This window comes from Mus caroli, chromosome 19 (assembly GCF_900094665.2).
Source record: "Mus caroli chromosome 19, CAROLI_EIJ_v1.1, whole genome shotgun sequence".
Taxonomy (NCBI): Eukaryota; Metazoa; Chordata; class Mammalia; order Rodentia; family Muridae; genus Mus; species Mus caroli.
In genome coordinates, this window is record NC_034588.1 from 26,654,625 (window position 1) to 26,675,120 (window position 20,496).

At 44.4% G+C, this 20,496-nt stretch overlaps 1 protein-coding gene across 2 annotated transcripts in view; it reads right to left on the minus strand.

Moving 5' to 3' along the window:
* Positions 1 to 20,046, minus strand: part of Ermp1 (endoplasmic reticulum metallopeptidase 1) — a 38,619-nt gene extending 18,573 nt beyond the window's left edge. Inside the window, exons 1-8 of one of the 2 annotated variants that reach the window (XM_021152306.1) lie at positions 19,673 to 20,046; positions 17,721 to 18,022; positions 11,821 to 11,948; positions 10,740 to 10,845; positions 5,735 to 5,881; positions 4,681 to 4,773; positions 2,138 to 2,350; positions 439 to 659 (exon numbers count right to left, since the gene is read on the minus strand). In XM_021152306.1, coding sequence (XP_021007965.1) covers positions 439 to 659; positions 2,138 to 2,350; positions 4,681 to 4,773; positions 5,735 to 5,881; positions 10,740 to 10,845; positions 11,821 to 11,948; positions 17,721 to 18,022; positions 19,673 to 19,992 — 1,530 coding nt within the window. In that variant the 5' untranslated portion in view covers positions 19,993 to 20,046. The remainder of the gene's footprint in view (positions 1 to 438; positions 660 to 2,137; positions 2,351 to 4,680; positions 4,774 to 5,734; positions 5,882 to 10,739; positions 10,846 to 11,820; positions 11,949 to 17,720; positions 18,023 to 19,672) is intronic. The other variant, XM_029472660.1, reaches the window with a different exon arrangement.
* Between the last annotated feature and the right edge of the window lie 450 nt (positions 20,047 to 20,496).

Consider the following 20,496-nt stretch of genomic DNA (forward strand, 5'->3'; position numbering starts at 1 on the left):
CACTGCCTAACACGGGATGCCTCGGAGAACACTGCCTAACACGGGGGATGCCTCGGAGAAGTCAGCAGCTCCCCCTCACCAGCCATGCAGTGCAGAGGAGAGCCGTGATATGCACAGTGTGACTAGGTGAGCCAGTGCGATTGGTGCACGGAAACACTTATAGAGCAACACAAGAGGCAGAGAGCCACCAAGCAAGCCTTACTGCCACCACCACTCTAAACACTGCTGAGAACACAGCTTTGCAACGTCACTTGAATTCTGCACCCCACTTCTGAGAATAAGAGAAGTCCAGGAAATTAACACAATTGTGGCAGTACTGTCTGTAGCCAGCTGAACAATGTCTCGTAGCTCTGAAAGACCATACATAATAATTTCACTTGTTTGTCCTCAGTACGTGAAAGCAGCAAAAAGAAAACAATAAACACATCAGCCACTTACCATATAATAAAATCTTTTTGCAAGAGTATGAATAAATATGATTTTGGCAACTGTTGCAGTTCCATACAGGCAAACGGCGATATAAAAGTAATTGTACCATGAGAGAGACTGTCCGATGAGAGAGATGAACACTGCTATAATGAGGACGGTAACAAGGCTAGTGAACCAGCTAATGAAAGTGATCCCGAGTCCACACAAGAAGTCTCTCATGTAACTAGCATCTAAGGAAAAGAAAACAAAAAGTTAACGTCACCATCTTCATCAAACCAATTACAAAACCAGTTAGACAAAAACCAGCTAAAGGGGCAAATATTAAAACAAAAATTCTACTGCATAATTGAAAATATTTAAATGTCGTAGTTAAGAGAACAGTAAGACACAAGAATGGGGTAAGAATAAAGATGTTCAAGGAACACACTGAGAGGCCAAGGATACTAACAATTAAGCGATGCCTCACAGGAATTCAGACACCCTCCTTACGAAGGAAAGACGGAGTAATCACTAATTTTACAATGCTTCATTTATCAAAACATTAGCAAGAATTTTAAAGCACGCAGTTCCATATAAACTCTTGCTAAAAGACAGTAGCATAGGGCTGGCAAGATGGTCCAGCAGGCAGTAAGCACTTGGCCAACCAAGCCTGGCAGCATGAGTTCAATCCCCAGGCCCCAGCAAACTGAAGCCACGGCTGTCTACTGACTTCACACAAGCACACACACACAAATAAGTAGGTAAATAAATAAATGGAAAATGTTTTTAAAGATGGGAAATAATGACAGGGAAGATAACTGGTAATAAAGAATAATTTCAATTGATGTTAAATACTTATGATAACATGACAATTTAAACCCTGGAACATTTCAAGCAGAAATGATAGGACTGTGTGCTGCTGGCCTGTAGCACAGCAGACCTCCCGAGACGTTTCACTAACAGTCAACCTACAGGCCCGGCAGGAGAGCTCAGCGGGCCAAGTCGATGAGCTTAGTTTGATCCTCAGGACCCACGTGGTGGAAGAAGGGAGCCAATTCCCACAGCTGCCCTCTGACTTCCAGACTTATACATGTGCCCACACACAACAAATAAGTAAATATATATATTTTTTAAAAAGTCAACCTCTACAAACCTTTTTTTCTTTTTGGTTGTGTAAACTTTAGTTTTAACACTGGTTATAGACTTGGTCATAGTATAAAATATTACTGAATTTCAAGAAATTATTTGTTATTAATAAGTAGAGAAACAATTCTAGCAACTCTTTCTTTTTTTTTTAAAGCAAACACCTTCCAGCACTGAAGTTCCATTTCAGCATTGTTAGTGATTTCACACCTTAATGAGAGCCTGCATGAACACAGCTGCTGAATGGGTGCTTGGGCAGCCTCCTACCGAGGCCTGCAGGGCACAGGGCATCTGCTGCATAGCAGGGCTTAGCCTTATGCGGCCGGGCCGGCCCTGCCTTCCATCAGTTGGGCTCAGGCAGACAATCCAGCTGACTTTGCCCGTTTCAGGGTGAGTGCGTGAGAATGGTCATCTTCACCAACCCTCAAAGGTAAGGAGCATACCAACTTAATACTTACCTAGGAATTTCTAGAAATGTAAAGCAAGGAACCTCCTAAGATACTTAAAGAAACAAAAACAACGGCTAAACTCTCCCCAGCAAATCCCACCCCCATCCCAGAAGCGCATGGTAAAGAGAACGACTCACTCCTGTGTTTGGGCCGCAGCAGTTTCTTCCCCAGGTACAGAACCACGGCCATGACCACCATGTAGTTGATTATGGAGCCGACACGAGAAGGGTACGCAATGACCAGCAGGCCGAGCACATCGAAGAACACCATGCTCCCATGCCGGTACTCAGACGAAGAAGCCAGGGTGTCAGACGTAGCCAGGTATTTAAGAACTGCTAAAATGTTGTCACCTTTTATTAAGAAAAATAACATGGTCTAGTAAGCTACTCCATTGTGATTTCCACATACAGACGCATGAAGCAGAAGTGAATCAGGCTCTATCTGAAAATAACGGACCCGGGAAGAACACGAGCAGACACCTCTTCCCAGCCCACCCTCCACTGCTCTCCCCTTTCTTCCAGATCTCCCAGATGAGGTCCCTGCTCCTGCTCTCCTTCCTCCCCGCTTAGAAGCTCAGCCGTGGCCCTCTCATACTGCTCTTCCCTAAGTACAAACGCACAGTCCCAGAGCTCCATCTCAAGCCTGCCCTGTGGATACGTTATAACCATGAGAGACACTAAGACAGAAAGTCAGTGGGAAAACAAGAAAAAAACGCCTCTCGTGAAGTTGTTAAAGCATGTTAAGAATTATTAGGGGGTTAGAGAGATGACTCAGTGGTTAAGAGCACTGACTGCTGTCCTAGAGGACCTGGGTTCAATTCCAAGCATCCACACGGCAGCTCACAACTGTCTGTAAGTCCAGCTGCAAAGGGTCTGGCACCCACAGACATGCATACAGGCAAAACATCAATGCACACAAAAATAAATAAATCTTTTTTAAAAAGTATTATGAAGGAGAAGCAAAGGCAGAAGGATCATGAATTCAAGGCCAGCCTATGTTACACAGCCAGTTCACAGCTGACGTGAGCTTTACAATAAGACCTGGTCTTAAAAATAAAACAAAAACAATTTTCCCTAAAACTAGCTGGAGAGTTGGCTCTGGAACCATGATACAGTGCTGTCCTGCAATGCATGCACAAGGCCTGGGTTTGATCCCCAGTCCACCAGGATAACAAACCAGAACAAATAACAATAAAAGGCCCAGTTAGGAAGGAAGCAGAAAGGCTGCAACGTCAAGGCTAGCCTGGGCTACAGAGTGAAATCCTACATCAGGAAAAAAAAAGTTTTTGAAGTGAGCCAGGTATGGTGGTGTAGGACTGTAACCCCAGCATCTCGAAGTAGAAGCAGGGAGCTGACAAGTAGTGAGTACTTGTGGCCTGGTCACGACCCTACTCAGTGAGTAAGAAGGGGTAGTACCTGTAGCCTGGGCACTACCCTACGCAGTGAGTAAGAATGGGTAGGACCTCACTTTCTTACTAAAGTAAGAAACTGTCCAGATTTTTGACATACCATGTCCATGAAGAGAGGAAAGTTTTACACACACACACACACACACACACACACACACACACACACACACACACGAGAGACACTCCAAATATTCAAAATGTACCTATTTCCCAGCACCTTTGTTAGCGCCAGTCAAGGCTTGTCTTCATCCGTATAAACAACTGTCAGAAACTCACTGCTCACTCTCTACTCCGCACTACATCGCCAGAACATAACACTTAACACCACCTTAATGAGTTCATTAATGAGTTCTCCTTAATGAGACCTTCAAGGATTCCTTATTCCTTTAGGTTCTTTTTGAGTTTACACATTGTATATCACATTTTTATTTCCTGGGGTGCTGCACACCACAGCACACATGCAGGGATCAGAGGACAACTTTCTGCAGTTGGTTCGCTCCTTCTGCCATGTGGGTCCCAGGGATCGAACTCAGGATGCTAGGTTTGGCAGCAAGAGCCTTTGCCTGCTGAGCCATCTACTCAACCATATTCCAATGCTAGGGATAAACTCCAGGATCTCATACACATCAGGCAAGCTCTCTACCTTCAAATCCCTGATAACTTTTGAAGCCATCTAGCAGCCTTACCCCATCTATTTCAGCCTCACCCCTTCTACTTCTGAAAGCCCTACTTCCATTCCAGCCTGACAGCACAGCACACCTTCCATCCCCTCCTCCCCAGTCCCTCCTGCTCTATGCTACGCTTTTACTTAAAAGGTTATCTTCTCTCCGAAGCCCAAATCCCTGTCACCTTCCTGAGCCTCAGGTGGGCCTCCGCTAACGCTTCTAGGCCTCCGGGAAGCACTGTAGTGCTCTGTCTATGTAAGTGCCTCATCTGTCCTCACAAGGGACCCATGGACCATTCTCTGCTTGCATCTGGTGCACAAACCCAGGTCCTGATGCTACTACAGTTCATAGCATTCACTTGTCTGTGTTCTTTACTGTTCAACAGGCCTCCTGCAGCCTGGGGCCACTCCTTTCTAAGTATTCACAGTGACTATTTCTAAGTTTTTAATTGCTAAGTCAGACATCAAAGACTAACATCTAAGCCCTCATCTCTCCACTGCAAGTCTGTAACTCATTTGGCGACATACTGTCTCTCTCCCACACAGACTATAGAACATCTGTAATAGATCATCATTATATATCAAAAGCCAAACTGGTAAATACCAACCTGCTCTCTGAATGGAATCTATGAGAATCCTGTCCGCTGTGTCATACTTGGTGTGATAGATGTATCCATTTTCAATAAAAGCTAAGTCTATTCCTAAGATAGACAATGGAAAAAGTCATCTTACTTTAAAGATCAGACTTGTGTTAGGCCTGGTTGTTTGACATATTAAATTCTAAAAGACGAAATGTCAAAACAAGAGGTTAACTGATATCTGTCATATTCATGAATAACATAAATCTTTTCTTCAAAATCTAGAACCAGGGGACAGTGGGGGACAGGGGCTGATATTGGGATATAAAGTGAATAAATAAATTAAAATTTAAAAATCTATAACCAAGGTCAATAATTTAAAACATAATAATTAAGGAAGCATTAAGTCACACATTAGGGAGAGAAAGTTTTGAGAATGGAATTTGGGCAGTTAACGAGCCAAATTTAAATCTCAAATAAACTGTAAAAATCATCAAAGGAGTTGGAAAAGCAAGACAGCAGCACAGGAGTCAAAACCCTGAGGCTCACTGGCATCTCTCCATCTCCCACACTGGTACACGGCGACACCACAGAGGCGGCAAGCATTTAAATCACTATGAGACTTTGAAAAGACAGCATCAAGAATGCTGCGCTGGTGAGTGTGGTGGTTGGAATATGCTTGGCCCAGAGAGTGACACTATCAGCAAGTATGGCCTTGTTGGAATAGGTGTGTCACTGTGGGTGTGGGCTTTAAGACCCTCATCCTAGCTGAAGCCAGTCTTCTGCTAGCATCCTTCAGATGAAGATGTAGAACTCTCAGTTCTGTCTGCACCATGCCTGCCTGGATGCTCCCATCTTAATGATAATGGACTGAACCTCTGAACCTGTAATCCAGGCCCAATTAAATGTTGTCCTTATAAGAGTTGCCTTGGTCATGGTGTCTGTTCACAGCAGTAAAACCTTAATTAAAACAGTGAGTCAGAAGATAAATATCTCACATATAATGTCCTCTTAAGAGCTATTACAACTTTCAAGAAATAAAGTTTGTTTTTGATTCAACAGCCTGTGACCACAAACAAAGTACCTGGAATGTTCCCAAAATCCCTGTAGATTCTGAAGTCGGTGTCAGAGGGAATGATTCCACTCTGGAAAACCTCCTGAGCCACCACAGAGGCAAAAGGGTGTTTAGCTGCCGAAACGTAAGCCTGGACCAACCAAGGATTTTCAGGGCCTGAAATGAAACAAGACAACACAATACAGGGTTAATCGGATAGCTCTGTTCAACAGACCACACGTGGCTGGCTGCACTGAGGAAATGTGAGCGAGAGCTGACTGGTGAGTACAGGGACTCCTTAGGAATAATGTTCTAGGAGATGCAGAGTTTCTCAGTGGTTAGAGCTTTGCTGCTCAGTTGTCAGGAGCAGGGCTCAGTTCCTAGCACCCATGTCAGGGGGCTCGCAGACACCTCTAACTCTAACTCTAAGGGATCCGATGACTTCTCCAGACCTTTCTGGGCAGCTGCACACACATGCGCACACATTCACATACACATGAGCATACAATCATAAACAAATCTTTTCTTAAAATGCTCTAGAATTATGATAACGGTACACAACTATGTGGGAAAACCTAAAACACACTCAATCTTACCACTTAAGTTGATAAACTACAGGACACTTAAATTATACCTTAATAAAGCCATGTATTTTATATATATTCTAAGGATGGCAACAGTTGCTAAATATTATTCCATTTTAAGGAAATAATATGTCTATGTGTTCATGTACATAAATACACATTTTTTAAAAAAATCACAGGACTGGAAAGATGGCTCAGTGGTTAAGGGCACTGACTGTTCTTCCAGAGGATCAGGGTTCAAATCCCAGCACCCACATAGCAGTTCACAACTGTCTATAACTCCAAGATATACATGCACACAAAACACCAAGGTACATAAAATACAGGTAAATAGGGGCTGGAGAAATGGCTCAGTGGTTAGGAGCACTGACTTCTCTTCTGAAAGTCCTGAGTTCAAACCCCAGCAACCACATGGTGGCTCACAAACATCCATGAGATCTGATGCCCTCTTCTGGGGTGTCTGAAGACAGCTACAGTGTAGTTACATATAATAAATAAATCTTTGGGCAGAGTGAGTGGGGCTGGAATGAGAGGGACCAGAGAGAGAAGAAAAAGTGTCTAAAGACAACTACAGTGTACTTACATATAATAAATATACAAATCTTTAAAAAAATACAGGTAAATAAATTTAAAAAAAACTTAAATAAGAAAAATTACCTTAAAATCTCAAAAAGTTATAGAGCAAATTAGCACTGGTTTGCTCAGAGTGGTGGAAAAGCCATGAGCTAATGCCTTACCAGAATTCTCGTACTCAGTAGACTTTGGATTTTTCAAAATGGGGCATATGTTAATGGTTTACTCTGTTTAAATGTTATAAAGTTATATTTTATTAACATCTTCAAAAATGATGCCATCAGGCATCCCAAATGAGCATTTCCCTCTCCAGTGACCATGGAGTTCTGGAGAGTACAAACTGTTTTAACTGGAAAGCCAGGAGAAGAGAAGTCTCACCACACAGAAAGCAAGCCTAGGGCAGGGCCATCTGACACATGGTCTCAAACACAAGTCTAAGTCGGCCAGACTAGAGTGCTTGTTCTCTTAGTCAAAAATGAAATCAACACTAGGAACTTTCTAGAAGGCAGAGCCCGAAGAAAGCTAGTCTTCTTTAGGCAGTGTCATGAGATGTGAGAGACGTATCCTGAGGAACACACTGGAGCATCAGAAGATACCTCCGAAAGCTCGCAGGCACACACTTAAACCGTTACGATAAGCTCAACACTAGAAGCAAAGAATGGTGTAAAATTCAGCGAAGAAGGATGTTCTCAGCATAATTGTTATGGATTCCTTCCAGGGGAGTGAGTCTTAAAATATTCGGGTTTTAGAATGAGTAAAATGTTTAATTTGCACATATACTGAGGAGGTACTGGGGTCTTATTATCAAACTAACAAATACACAGGAACTATTTAACAGCACAGAGAACTGTAGAGCAGGCAGGGCAGGGATCTGCTGTGCACCTAGCTTCACTATGCAGCGGAAAGCTCACTAGCTCTTGATGCTCCTCCCCCGACCACTGCCACAGCCACCCTGTCCTGGTCCCACCAGCAAACACCACCTTCTACCTGTAACTGGTGCTAACTTTGTTCATTTGTTTCCAGATATGTGATCATTTTGAAATTCCATATTGCTGGAGATTTTTTTATTTAAAGTCACATACATTTAGTTGAGGAGTAAGGACGTGGGCTTAGTCAGAGCCAGCAAAATGGAACACTCGATAGATGCTAACAGAGACTTCATTTTAGAGAAGTGAGCTCTCATCTCTTCAAACTATCTATGTAGACTGTACTAATATATGCAGAAAAAAACATCAGGAGTCATTTGGACTAACCCATGAGACTGGATGATATCCAGGCATCAGAGGATAGAACAGCCGCTGCATAAATTAAAGGCATGGAAATGAAGGCACTAAAGTTTACAGTACACTTCTGGCAGGATACACAGGACAGCTGTTGCTCTATGGGGCCTGGATTTCACAGCCAGTGAGACTCAATGTCCTTGCTTAGCGCTCTCTGCTGCCCCTTTCTGATTTGGTAGCTATTGAAGGTATTCCTCCTGCATCAAGAAAATGGGGCAAGAGCAGATAGCAGCTATAAAGATATTAGAGTTCAGCTGCTTCTCACTGATTCAAGAGAAAGTAGAAAAATTTGAGAGCTGAAAAGTCTTGTTGTATCTTACCTTGTGCTTGTGACCTTGAATTCTGTGTGTGTGTGTCTGTCTGTCTGTCTCTCTCTCTCTGTCTGTCTGTCTCTCTCACATACACACACTTTCCTAAAATAAAGTCTCGGCTCAGGCGGTTCTCTGTTAACATCTACTGAGTATTCACTTTTGCTGGCTCTGATTAGACCCATATCTGGAAATAAATGAGCATTTTAATTCTGACTCTGTGTGTGTGTGTGTGTGTGTGTGTGTGTGTGTATTTGTGTGGCCAAGGTATCCCTGTGTAGCCTTAGCTAACCTAGAATTCAGAGATCTGCCTGTCTCTGCCATATGCTGGGGATAAAAGCCTAAGCCACCAAACTGGCAACACTGAATTTCTTAAAGGTGTAACTGAAATAAAATACAGGATCTTTTTGAAAGTTTAAAGTAGCAGGGCTCGGTGGTGCACGCCTTTAATCCCAGTACTTGGGAGACAGAGGCAGGCAGATTTCTGAGTTCGAGGCCAGCCTGGTCTACAGAGTGAGTTCCAAGACAGCCAGGGCTACACAGAGAAACCCTGTCTCGAAAAACAAAAAAAAACAAAACAAAACAAAAAAAAGTTTAAAGTAAGTTTGAGAGAGTATTGAAATATGATACTGTCTAGGTTATAAAAACACTTAGTGCTTACTGTAATTTCAAAACTTAAATAATACAATGTCTTTTAAAAATGCTAGAGCGTAAGTTTCTATCCATTACTCACGTCCTCTAACCCCTCTCACCCAAAACACTACTCACTATTAAGACTCCTGGCAAGTCAGGCAGGGTACATGCCTCTAACCCCAGCACTCTAAAGGAAGAGGCAGAGGGATTGGATTCAATGGCGGCAGGGATGCAAAATGAGACTGTCTAGACTCACATAACAGAGGCAGCTTTGGCCAAAGCTTTGTGTGTGGCAGGGGCAGGAGAGAAGGTGGGTCTTCCAAAGTCAGGTCTTAGCAGGCCCTGCTGAGCAAGTCTGTGCACTCTCGACCTTGCTAAAATGGCAAGAACATGATGTTCAACAGTTATACCCTGTCATCTTCAGGAATCATAATCCTAAAATTACAACTCTCTCTGCCTGGTACACTTAACAGGTTTTTGGGGGGGGGTTTGGTTTTTGGTTTTTTTTGGGTTTTGTTTGTTTGTTTGTTTGTTTTGTTTTTTGACATTCAAATTATTCACTGATGAAATTAAATTCCTTAAACTGAGTAAATTTTCTCATTTTAATTCTTACTATCATTTTAAAACCCTTATATCCAAATCATCCATAATTAATAATATTCACATTGTACTATGTCCTTATTTGCTTCTCTGCTAGCCAAAAGGAACTTGAAGAGAAATGGGCTCATTTGGCTTACAGGTTCTAGAGTCCATCACAACAGACGCTAGGATAGGGGCTCCAGTCAGGAGTCCGGAGGCTAACTGTAAAGCACAGGCTATAGGGGACGGTTCTTCTCCATGGTTTGCTCAGCCTTCTTATAAAACTCAGGATTCCCTGCAGGAAGTGGTACATCTACAGTGGGCTGGGCCCTTCCGTATCTATCACTAATCCACAGAGAAGATGCCCACAGACATGCCCACATGCCAGTCTTGATGGAGGCAACTCCTCAACTGAGCTTATCCCTTCCCAGATAACTCTACTTTGAGTTATGCTGTCAAAACAATAAATAAACCAACCAACCAGCACATATTACAATACAGTTACTCACTGTGAACCGACTCTGAGCCTGAGTCGCTCGTGTTCAAATCCACTGTCACATACCAAGTATAAAACCTTACAGGATAAACTCTCACCTCTGTTCTTCATCCACAGAGCGGAAGCCCAGCAGCAGGTGTTCATCACACTTTGAGAACTAAATAACTTTGTGTAACACTTGCATAAAGTAAGTACTATACAAGAACACATGCTGCTCACAGTATTTTGCTTTTTAAAATTAATGAAGAGCATCAAGAAGGCCCCTGGAACTCAACAGCCAGCCAGACTAGCTGAATGGATAAGTTCCAGATCCAGCAAGAGGCTCTGTCTCAAAAAGGTCGAATGCAAATGAGGAAGACACCTGATGGTAACATCTCTGGCTACCATAAGCAAGCACACAAGAACCCGGTGCAGATACACGCACATGCACATGCATGTGCACCCATACCATCATACATGTTACCAAACACATTCATGCCTTAAAATGCAACCTCATTCAAGAGATTGCTCGTCAAAAAGGTTTTGTACCCTGAGAAACTTTCCACTGTCGCACTGACCTGCTCAGTGCACAGCCTCACATACCTGTTTGGAACACAAGTTCTTTCCCTCCGACACCGGCAGCCTCCAGGTTAATAAATGCTCGAATCAAACTGGCCCAGGGATGTTGAGTAATAAAACCATGGCTTGCCTTAATGAGGAAAAACAAAAACAACTGTAGGTTAAACTGTTTTTATTTTGCTTATTTGCACACAGAACGGCTATCTTCCTATACACAATGGCGGGTTCAGTTTGCCAAGTAAATGTCACTGTGGAAATGAATATGCAGAAGTTAAGAGGAAAAGCCCGGCGAGAGAATCCATATGGTTAAGCATTAGTGCTGTGTGCCTTCCTCAGCTCTCTGATGTCGGGGGTTAAAAAAGGTCGGGAGAGGGATGCCACTGAGTAGCCCTTGACACACTTTTCTCGTTACAGCGACACTCAGAAAGCTGAGCTGGGAGGATCACAAGTGCCAGGCCAGCCTAAGAGACACAGCAAGGCCCTGCCTCAAAGACCAGAGTGAAAACAACAAAAGAGTCCTGGGGGGATGGGCATTTCTCAGCAGAGTTTCTAGCATACTGTACATACGACATGCATGGGGGTTTTAAACCACTGCCAGATACAGTGTCTTAGTCAGGGTTTCTATTCCTGCACAAACAACATGACCAAGAAGCAAGTTGGGGAGGAAAGGGTTTATTCAGCTTACACTTCCACACTGCTGTTCATCACCAAGGAAGTCAGGACTGGAACTCAAGCAGGAGCTGATACAGAGGCCATGGAGGGATATTACTTGGTGGCTTGCTTCCCCTGGCTTGCTCAGCCTGCTCTCTTATAGAACCCAAGACTACCAGCCCAGAGATGGTCCCACCCACAAAGGGCCTTTCCCCCTTGATCACTAATTGAGAAAATGCCTTACAGCTGGATCTCATGGAGGCATTTCCTCAACTGAAGCTCCTTTCTCTGTGATAATGCCAGCTGTGTCAAGTTGACACAAAACTAGCCAGTACATACAGTGTTTATTTTGCATATTATTTTTATGATACTATTCATATTACTAATAAAACATTCCCAGTCATTATTCCTCTCATCATTATTCAACCCAAATGCTTAAAACAATAAATCTTACTTGCAAGACATTTTCCTCTGCGCCATTAAAGAGGAACACCACAGCGTGCTGCATGGGCTCTGGAGACGCTGACATGACCCGGAGAACTTCGAGCATCACCGCACAGCTAACTGCATCGTCACTGGCACCTTAGAGTCAGAAAAACAGAGGTCCTTCTCAGAGTTTCCCCTCAAAGGGGCATCACCATAGCTGCATGACCGGACGCAGAACTCTGTCATCACAGGGTGACAACTATGCTCAACAAAGACGAGCCCTGGAAGACCCTTGCCTGGCCTCCTCAATGATGTGACCGGTGGAAGCATTCGTTCAGTTCAGATTGATGCTGGGGCATCAATCAGCCAGATGGATCCTGAGGCCAACTGGACTGGATCCTCCTCCCCCGTCCTCTGGGTATTTCTGGTGCTCACAGCTTCCTCCTCTCTACCACATTCTTTCAAAATCATAAACACTACAGCACCTACATTTACAGAGGGAGTAACACTGGATGCTTTAAGTAGTTTTTCCAAAGGGATCAAGTAATGGCAAAGTACAGAGGCACCTGAATGGTAAGACACAGAAGAATGAACTGTGCCTGGTCCCAGCCCTGAAAAAGGATGGCACCAAAAAAGAAAGAAAGAAAGAAAGAAAGAAAGAAAGAAAGAAAGAAAAGGACAGCAGTAAGATACTCCAGCCTCTACATCAGAAAATCTAAAGATTATGAAAAGAACCCTAGAACTCTGATTGTTTTTAATGAAATCTGTTGCTGTAACATTTTTATGTGTTTATTTGGGGGGGGGGGGCACACTTGCCACAGAGCACATATGGAAGTCAGAGAACAATGTGCAGGACTTCATTCTCTCCTTCTGTCATGTGGGTCCAAACTCAAGCAAGTCAGCAACCTTGGTGGCAGGTACCATTAAGCACTGGACCGATTTGCTGGGCCCCAAGTGCTGATTTTAAAAGCACCATGAGAGGTAGTTAAAGGGACTGGCTGGCTATTTGATGACACTAGAAGATTATTGCTAAATTTCTAAGTGAGGTATCTCATAAAATTGTTAGCATGTTGGAGGGGCCCTCATGCCTCACCAGTGCAGACTGAACCTCAGAGGAAGCAGTGCAGCCGCGGAGAGAGCCAAGAAGGGCTGAGGTGGAAAAGTGGGCCTGGACAGATCTGCAGTGGGAGGCACCCTGGAAGCCAGGAAACACTCTGCTTCTGCTGATTTGATTCTTTTCACAATAGAAAGCTGACAGTGCATTTAGAGAAAGGAAACACCAGAACTCAGGCAGCAGCACTTCCGGGGGTGTGTGCAGTGAGTCACAGCAGTGAGTCAGTCAGGGTGCTCCCAAATTCAGTGAGGACTCAGGAGCAGGAAGGATGGAGGGCAAATTTTATCTCCGTCACTTCGCTCACTCTTCCGAGGTCTAGAAAGCAGACTGTGACTCAACCCCACAGGCCTTTTGCACAGATTTTACAAGAAAACACCCATTGTCTGGCACCTGGCTAACATCCTCTGTTAGCTTTCTTCCTTCTCTCTGAAAACTTAGGGGAGGCTCTGTAACCAGGGAAAATAAACACTTGCTTTAGGGCTCTGTTGAATTCTATGCCCCACTTCTGCTCAAAAAGAAACAATATTAACCCTGGTGATTATTGGGCTGTACTTTAGTCATTAATGAAAGTGAAACAAAGTAACTGTTATCTGATCCCTGCTGGGGCAGGGGGTATAGGCTGATCCCTGCTGGGGCAGGGGGTATAGGCTGATCCCTGCTGGGGCAGGGGGTATAGGCTGATCCCTGCTGGGGCAGGGAGTATAGGCTGATGGAAGCAGTGTGTGCCACTTCTCAGAACATGAAATAAACGCTTTCTTTCCATTTGAGACTGTTATTTTAAAATGAAAAGCAAGCAGTAACACTTCTCTTTATTCCAAGAAGTGAAATTAACAACACTTAACTTTATATTCAGCTGATTAACACGTTAAACTTCCCACTCATCTCCCTACTCTAAGGGTACCAGTGACTTAGGAGAGAACAGAAGAGGGTCACAACGCCTTTGAGAATGTGACAATCCAAAGACAGTAAGAAGGCTGAGTGACAAACTGACATCTCTTTCCATTTAGAATCACCCTGAAAGTGAAGCCACCCCAAAATAACTCAGATGTTCACCAAAGACCTGGCACGGCACAGCAGACCTGAGAAGATAAACGAGGCCCTTCTGTAGGTAACATTACTTCTTGCTATCAATTCCTGGGTCCAGCCATGCTGCTGAGAACTTTAGAATAGCACACACAGGAAAACAAGCACAGCCAGGCAGGCCTATGATCCAGTCCTGGGGTCACTAAGGCAGAGCCGCTGCTAAGCCTCAGGCCAGCCTAGACTGCACAGCTCAGGATGCCGCAATAACACTCCTGAGGCTGGAGACAGCTCAGCGGCAGAGCATGGACAGGTGTCAGGTTCCACCCCCACCACGATGGGCATGCACAAAAGAATACTCAGGCCTCGGTGAGTCCATCCAGACAGGATTCAGGTGACAACTATTTGGTGCAGGAGTGAAAAGCTTCTCTTAGCTTATTATTGATAGATGCTTCCTTCATACCATCAGTAGGAGTATTTTACAATTCTAGGTAAGAATTACTTCTAAACTAGAAATAGAGCATTTGAGAGTAAGCATGCAGGAAGCCATAGGGTCAATCGGAGAAAAACAAAAATCTTTTTAGTCATTTAAACCATACATGGTGACACACTCAGATCAGAAGACTCAAGGCCAGCCTCAGCTATACAGCAATATGAGACTAGTTCAAGGCTAGCTTGGGCTACATGAGATCCTGTCTCTAAAAAAGGGGCAGGGGGCTTAAAAAATTCTAATCGTTCTCCAAAGATTCTTTTCATTAGTGGACTCCACATATAATCTATGCGCCTGGCTCTATGTTAACAGCAGCAGAAAATGCCACTCAAAACATGTTACTGTAATACAAGGCTCTTTGGTGTTAAAAAGAAATCTGAAGACACAAAAAAAGCTCTCTGCTCTCCCCACATTTGCCTAAAAAACGAACATAAATCTACGCAGGGGTTCCGCCTCCATGTCTGCCCGGAAGGACGAAGGTTAATCTACAAAGACAACCATAGGCCCCGGAGAGGCTACAGACAGCAAGCTTTCCCAACTGGGCTTGCCATTCACATGGTTTCCCACATTCGCTGCCACACAGGCTCTAGGTCCTTTCTCCCTTTTTTTTGTTTTGTGGGCTTTTTTGCTTTGGTTCGGGATTCCCACCGGGTTGGTTCATTTGCTCTACAGTTCTGCAGCACTAAAGACAGACCCTGGTGCTGGCACATGCTAAGCAATCGCTCTACCACTGAGCTACACCCCACCTGGTTCTCTCCATTTGTCTCATCACTTTTCAAAAAAAAAAAAAAAAAAAGTATTGTTCTTTGATGAAGACAATAGCCAAAGCAGAGAACTGAACCGCCTCTTTGAAATGATTCACGTTCCCCATGTTATCAAACAGATAGAACTGTGCACACATGGCAAGGACCTGTCTGTCTTTTCTCTTTACTATCTTCTCTTACAATCTTATCTTATTCCACATAAGGATTATGAAAAGCAAGGGACTCTGCATTTGATTGATACCTACATATCCAGTCTTTCTACTATAATGCTCTTTAACAACCACAGCATTATTATATAACTCTTTCCAGAATTTAAGCGTCTTAATAGTGAGCAAAAGGTGACTTTGCCTAGTGTCCCTGGCATAGTTAGGGCACATCTGCCTTGTTTTAAATGAATGTGCGGATCCTGATGTCTGAATAAGCAAAATATATTCTAAATGTAAAGAAATGTCTTATCACACTATCATTTCATCAAGTCAAGGCTAGTTTATACCTTACGTGTTATATTGGGCCTGCTATACATTCAAGCAATCTAGAAGTATTGTTACCAACAGTGCCACCACCCAAGGAAGCCGTCCTCTGGACGATGCTCTCCTACAGTTTTCCTTAGACTTAATTTGTGAGCACCATTGTTAGGAAATTAGCTATCAGTTTTCCATTTACAATTAAGAAGTTAAAGATGGACTAGGTTAATCAATATGCCAAAAGAAGGCCCAGTACTCAGACACTCTCCTCCTGGTCAGGACGCCCAGCACCCACCTCCGCTTGGTGTCTATTAGAGGAGTCTTCTTAACTGTATAATCTCAGGATGCCATTGTAAAATGTCACTTTCTTTATTCTTTTTTTTTTTTTCTTTTTCTCTTTTTGGTTTGGTTTTTCGAGACGGGGTTTCTCTGTGTAGCTGTGGCTGTCCTGGAACTCACTCTGTAGACAGGCTGGCCTCGAACTCAGAAATCTGCCTGCCTCTGCCTCCCGAGTGCTGGGATTAAAGGCGTGCGCCACCACGCCCAGCTAGACTTTCTATTCTTAACTGCCTATATTAGCTGGGGTTTTTTTGTTCATATTTGACTTGTGAATATTTATGTGAGCATATAGAGAAGAAATTTTAGAGATAATGGATGTCAGTAGTTTAGATGGACTCCTGTCTAGCTTATGAAAAAAATTGTAAGAGTCATGGAAATTTATCAAGATTTCAGAATTTAATACAATGAGCAGGATTCACATATTATGTCAATAGTGATTTTTGTTTTACTCTATAATACTTTACAAAAACATCACCAACTGAAAATAAAAAATAATCCTTGGCGCTGGAGAGATGACTCAGCAGTTAAGACTGTGGGCTGCTCCCTCCTGAAGGACCAGAGTTCGGATGCCGGAACTCACAGCAACCACAACTGTTCACAGGTAACTAAAGCAGCTCCGAGGAATCTAATCTGACGCCCTCTTCTGGTCTCCCAGTGCTCACACTTACACATACACATGGCATATAAACACACACACACACACACCCCCACACACACACACAAATAAAATGTTTAATAAATACATTTTATTTAAGCAAGAAAGAATCCTTGTGGTGCATAACTACATCAGTTCCTACCTCTACATCCTGGGAGAACCCGATCTCCAGCCTTCCTGCTAACTAAGTCTCTCTACCTCCAAGCGACCACTGTTGATTGTGATGCTTCTCAGACTTACGTGGGAGCTTACCGCTTCTTTTGGCTTAAGTTTGGGCTATGTGCACTTCAACCAATACCCTATCAAACAACTGCACAAAGTTTCAGGTGCTTTGCTAAGCAGTGCCCTTGACAATGCAGCTTGCACTTTTTTGTGTCACTGCAAGGACAAAGAGACCCAGAGTCTACAAATCATGTTTCTGAAAAATCTTATTTTTAAAACTTCAATGAAATTGGACACATATATGATCAAAACATATGATATATGTATAAAAATATCAGAGAATACATTAAAGATTAAAAAGATAAAAAAAAAAACTTCAATGTAGGGGATTCACACTGATTTGACAGATATGTATTGCGTCAGACATTGTCTTGAACATCAAGTTTTCTATCTTGCCAGTGTCTATTCAGAACACAATAGTAAGTACTCTACCTTCAGTGGACCATAATTTTAACTTTTCAAGAGGACAGAAACTACTAGAACTAATGTCCTCTAATCCACGTATCCCTTAAATACAGGGATCTTTACCCAGTACCCCCAAAGCCTACTGCCACCCTGTATGTAAGCACTTACAAGTGGACAGACACGTTGGTAAACTGAGGATAAACTTCAGTGTACCAAAACATCTCATGTATTGCCATGGGGTTTGTGTGCCACTATTTAATAATTACAATAACAATGATAATAGTGAACTTAAGAGAATATTAAATTGCTAGACTCTAAACAGGTATTAATTAGCTTAACTTCTATCACAATGAGAAAAGGCTGGTCAAAGAAAAATGGTCCTTACATGGGGCTAGGTTAATAAACTTTCTGGGTTCTATCTTTGTGACTTTAAATGACTAAATACAAGTACCTACCTGGTGAATTTGCCACTGAGTCAAAGTGACAGTTAGCCAGGATAGCAGACTCGGCTCCATCCCGGGGCTCCAGCTTTACCACGACATTAGTAATGTTGTCATAGTAGCTCGTGAAGCCCCCCAAGAAGTCAATGCTAAAGGAGCCGGTGGGCCGCTGTATATCCACTGAGATGCTGTGAAGGCTGTTGCTTTGTGCTTCTATCAGCTTGATCTGCTCCAAAAGGTACTGTACCGTCAGAATTTCATTTTCTGTGCTTCCTGTAGTCCTGGGGCCAATGGCCGTTATGTGTTCCAGATAATCCCTGGAAACAACCAGAAGGACGGTGATGGCAGACATACGCCCACAAGCCTAACTCAGCTTGGAACAGCTTCCCACTGGGCTTCCCTCCCTCCAACCGCAGAATGTTCAGTTCTTCTGACTTCTCAGAAAGAAAAAAGAAAATCACTGTGCCTCTCTTCCACCTTGAGACATGATCTCTAGCTGCCCTGGCTCTCTCTCTATAGATCAGGCTGGCCTTGAACTCACTGAGTCCCCTACCTCTAACTCTTGAGATCTGGAACTGACGGTGCTTTAAAAAGAGAGAGAGAGAAAAAAACATCTCAAGAAAATGATCTGGAAGCTTCATCACTTTATACTGCGCTCCAGGAACTAATGCTTTCACACTTTTCTCCATTGACCCATACCAAATCAGCACCAAGACTGGGGCTTATTCAGTACGTATGACTGCTGAAGGCAGGACAACACAGCTTCACCGGCCTGACTCCAGCTGATAGTTATGGATTGTCCCTTACTGGGTCTAAGGGGCTGAAGCCATCTGTCTAGCCATGCAATGCCATCAAGTAGGCATGATTAACTTCTGAAAAGAATAAACAATAAACACAAGCCTCTTGCTGTACACACCAAACCTAATAACTTCAGTTCAGGTCAAAATGAACCCTACTCCAATGAGGGACAGGTGGGACCGGAGGGGGTGCCTTCCAAAAAGCTCTTAAGAAAACTCATCCAAAGAAGCAACTTTTAAAACACAATAGTAGTTGAAAACTTTCTACTAGCTTAGGATTCATCTGATTTACGATGCAAGTTACAGAATCAAAGAATTCATATTTTCAAATACACCTGAGGTCGTTTAAAAAAAAAAAAAATGAACCCTTGGCCAGCACTGGAGGCGCAGGTCTTTAATCACAGCACCTGGGAGATAAAGGCAGAAGGATTTCTGTGAGTTAGAGGCCAGCCTGGTCTACAGAGGGAGTTCCAGCCAGGGCTACACAGAGAAACCTTATCTCGAAAAATAAATAAATAAATAGAATAAAAAAATAAAAAATGTTGAACCCTATACAATCCGTAGTACAGAAGAGCCACAGACCATCTGCGACCTTCAGGGATTACAGGCATAATTCTGAGTGGATGTACTCAGTCTCCTTCCACAGCTTTCAGATACGAGGGCTGTGGGGCTTAGAAAGGTAGCACGCACTACATTACTCCTCTCCCACACCATCCCAGAAAGACTTGGTAATGCAGCCCTGGCACAAAAACCTCACTCTCCATCTCATTTTAAATGCAGAGAACTAACCAAAGTAAAAAGTGGAAGTTGCTCGAGAAAGAGGGGAGAATGATGAAGCGTGTGAACAACCAACCATCTGCAGGAGGAACAGAGTGGATGATAAAGCAGACTCAATCGATCTGGCCATCCCGAGAAAGCGAAAGAGGGAGCCGAGGAAGCCCGGGGTACCCGCAATTCAGACCCCAGGAGGACGCGCAGGATCATTCTACTTCCCACCGACGTGCGCCCAAGGACCCCGGGACTCTGCATACAGCAGCGCCGGCCTCCCCCGCCTGGGGCACAGTGGCGCCGGGCTCACCCGCGCGGGACTCACCCACCAGGCGCTCCCCCACCCCGGGGCTCACTCGCCTGGGGCCGCAGAGGACTCGCGGCCGGGCCGATCGGCCGTACCTGGCTTGGCGCGCGTCGAACTCGCCCTGGAGCCCCGAGGTCCGGCTCAGCACCAGCCGCTGCAGCGAGAGCTGCACGAGCGCCCGCAGCGCGAGCAGGTAGAGTGCGAGCGCCAGCGCCGTGCGCGCCTCGGACAGCGCGGTCTTCGCGCCCCGGCTCCCGCCGCCGTTCTCCGTCTTCCCCCACATCCTCCCGACGCCCTTCGCATCCTCCTGCGCTGAGGCCTCTCTCTGCCCGTGCGACGCGTCCGCCTCTCCCTCCCGACGCTCCGCGGTGCCGCGGTGCCGCCGCACAGCCGCTGACTCCGAGCTCCACTCCATGGCGGCAGCTGCCACCACCAACCGCCCCAGCCCGCGACAGTCCGGGCCACCGCGGCCTCCGCAGCGCCTCCTAGTGAGCGGACGGAAACTGCAGAGGGCCAAATTTCTTCTGATTGGCTGGTCCGCCTCGCCGTTCCCTGGTGCCTGAGTCTGAGATCTTTGGTGGCACAGGCTGACACCCAGCCTGGTGCCAGCAAACTGTCAAGGGGAAAAACACCCATAAACCTAGAAATGAGCAGCCCCAAGCAAGAGAGAAGTGCAAGGCCGCTTTAACAGAATACACGAGGCATTCATCCTGCGCTGGGCTGATGAATACTAGGAAAAGGAGAATTCTGCCTACCAAAACAATAAGTAAGACTTCACAACCAGGACTGGACAAAGGTGTAATCCTGGCACTAGGAAGAATAGCCACAGGAGGATCCCTGTTTTGTGCCTAGAGTGGAATACATAACAAAGATCCTGACTTTTTTAAAAAAAAAATTTTTTTTGGAGAAAAAAAAAAAG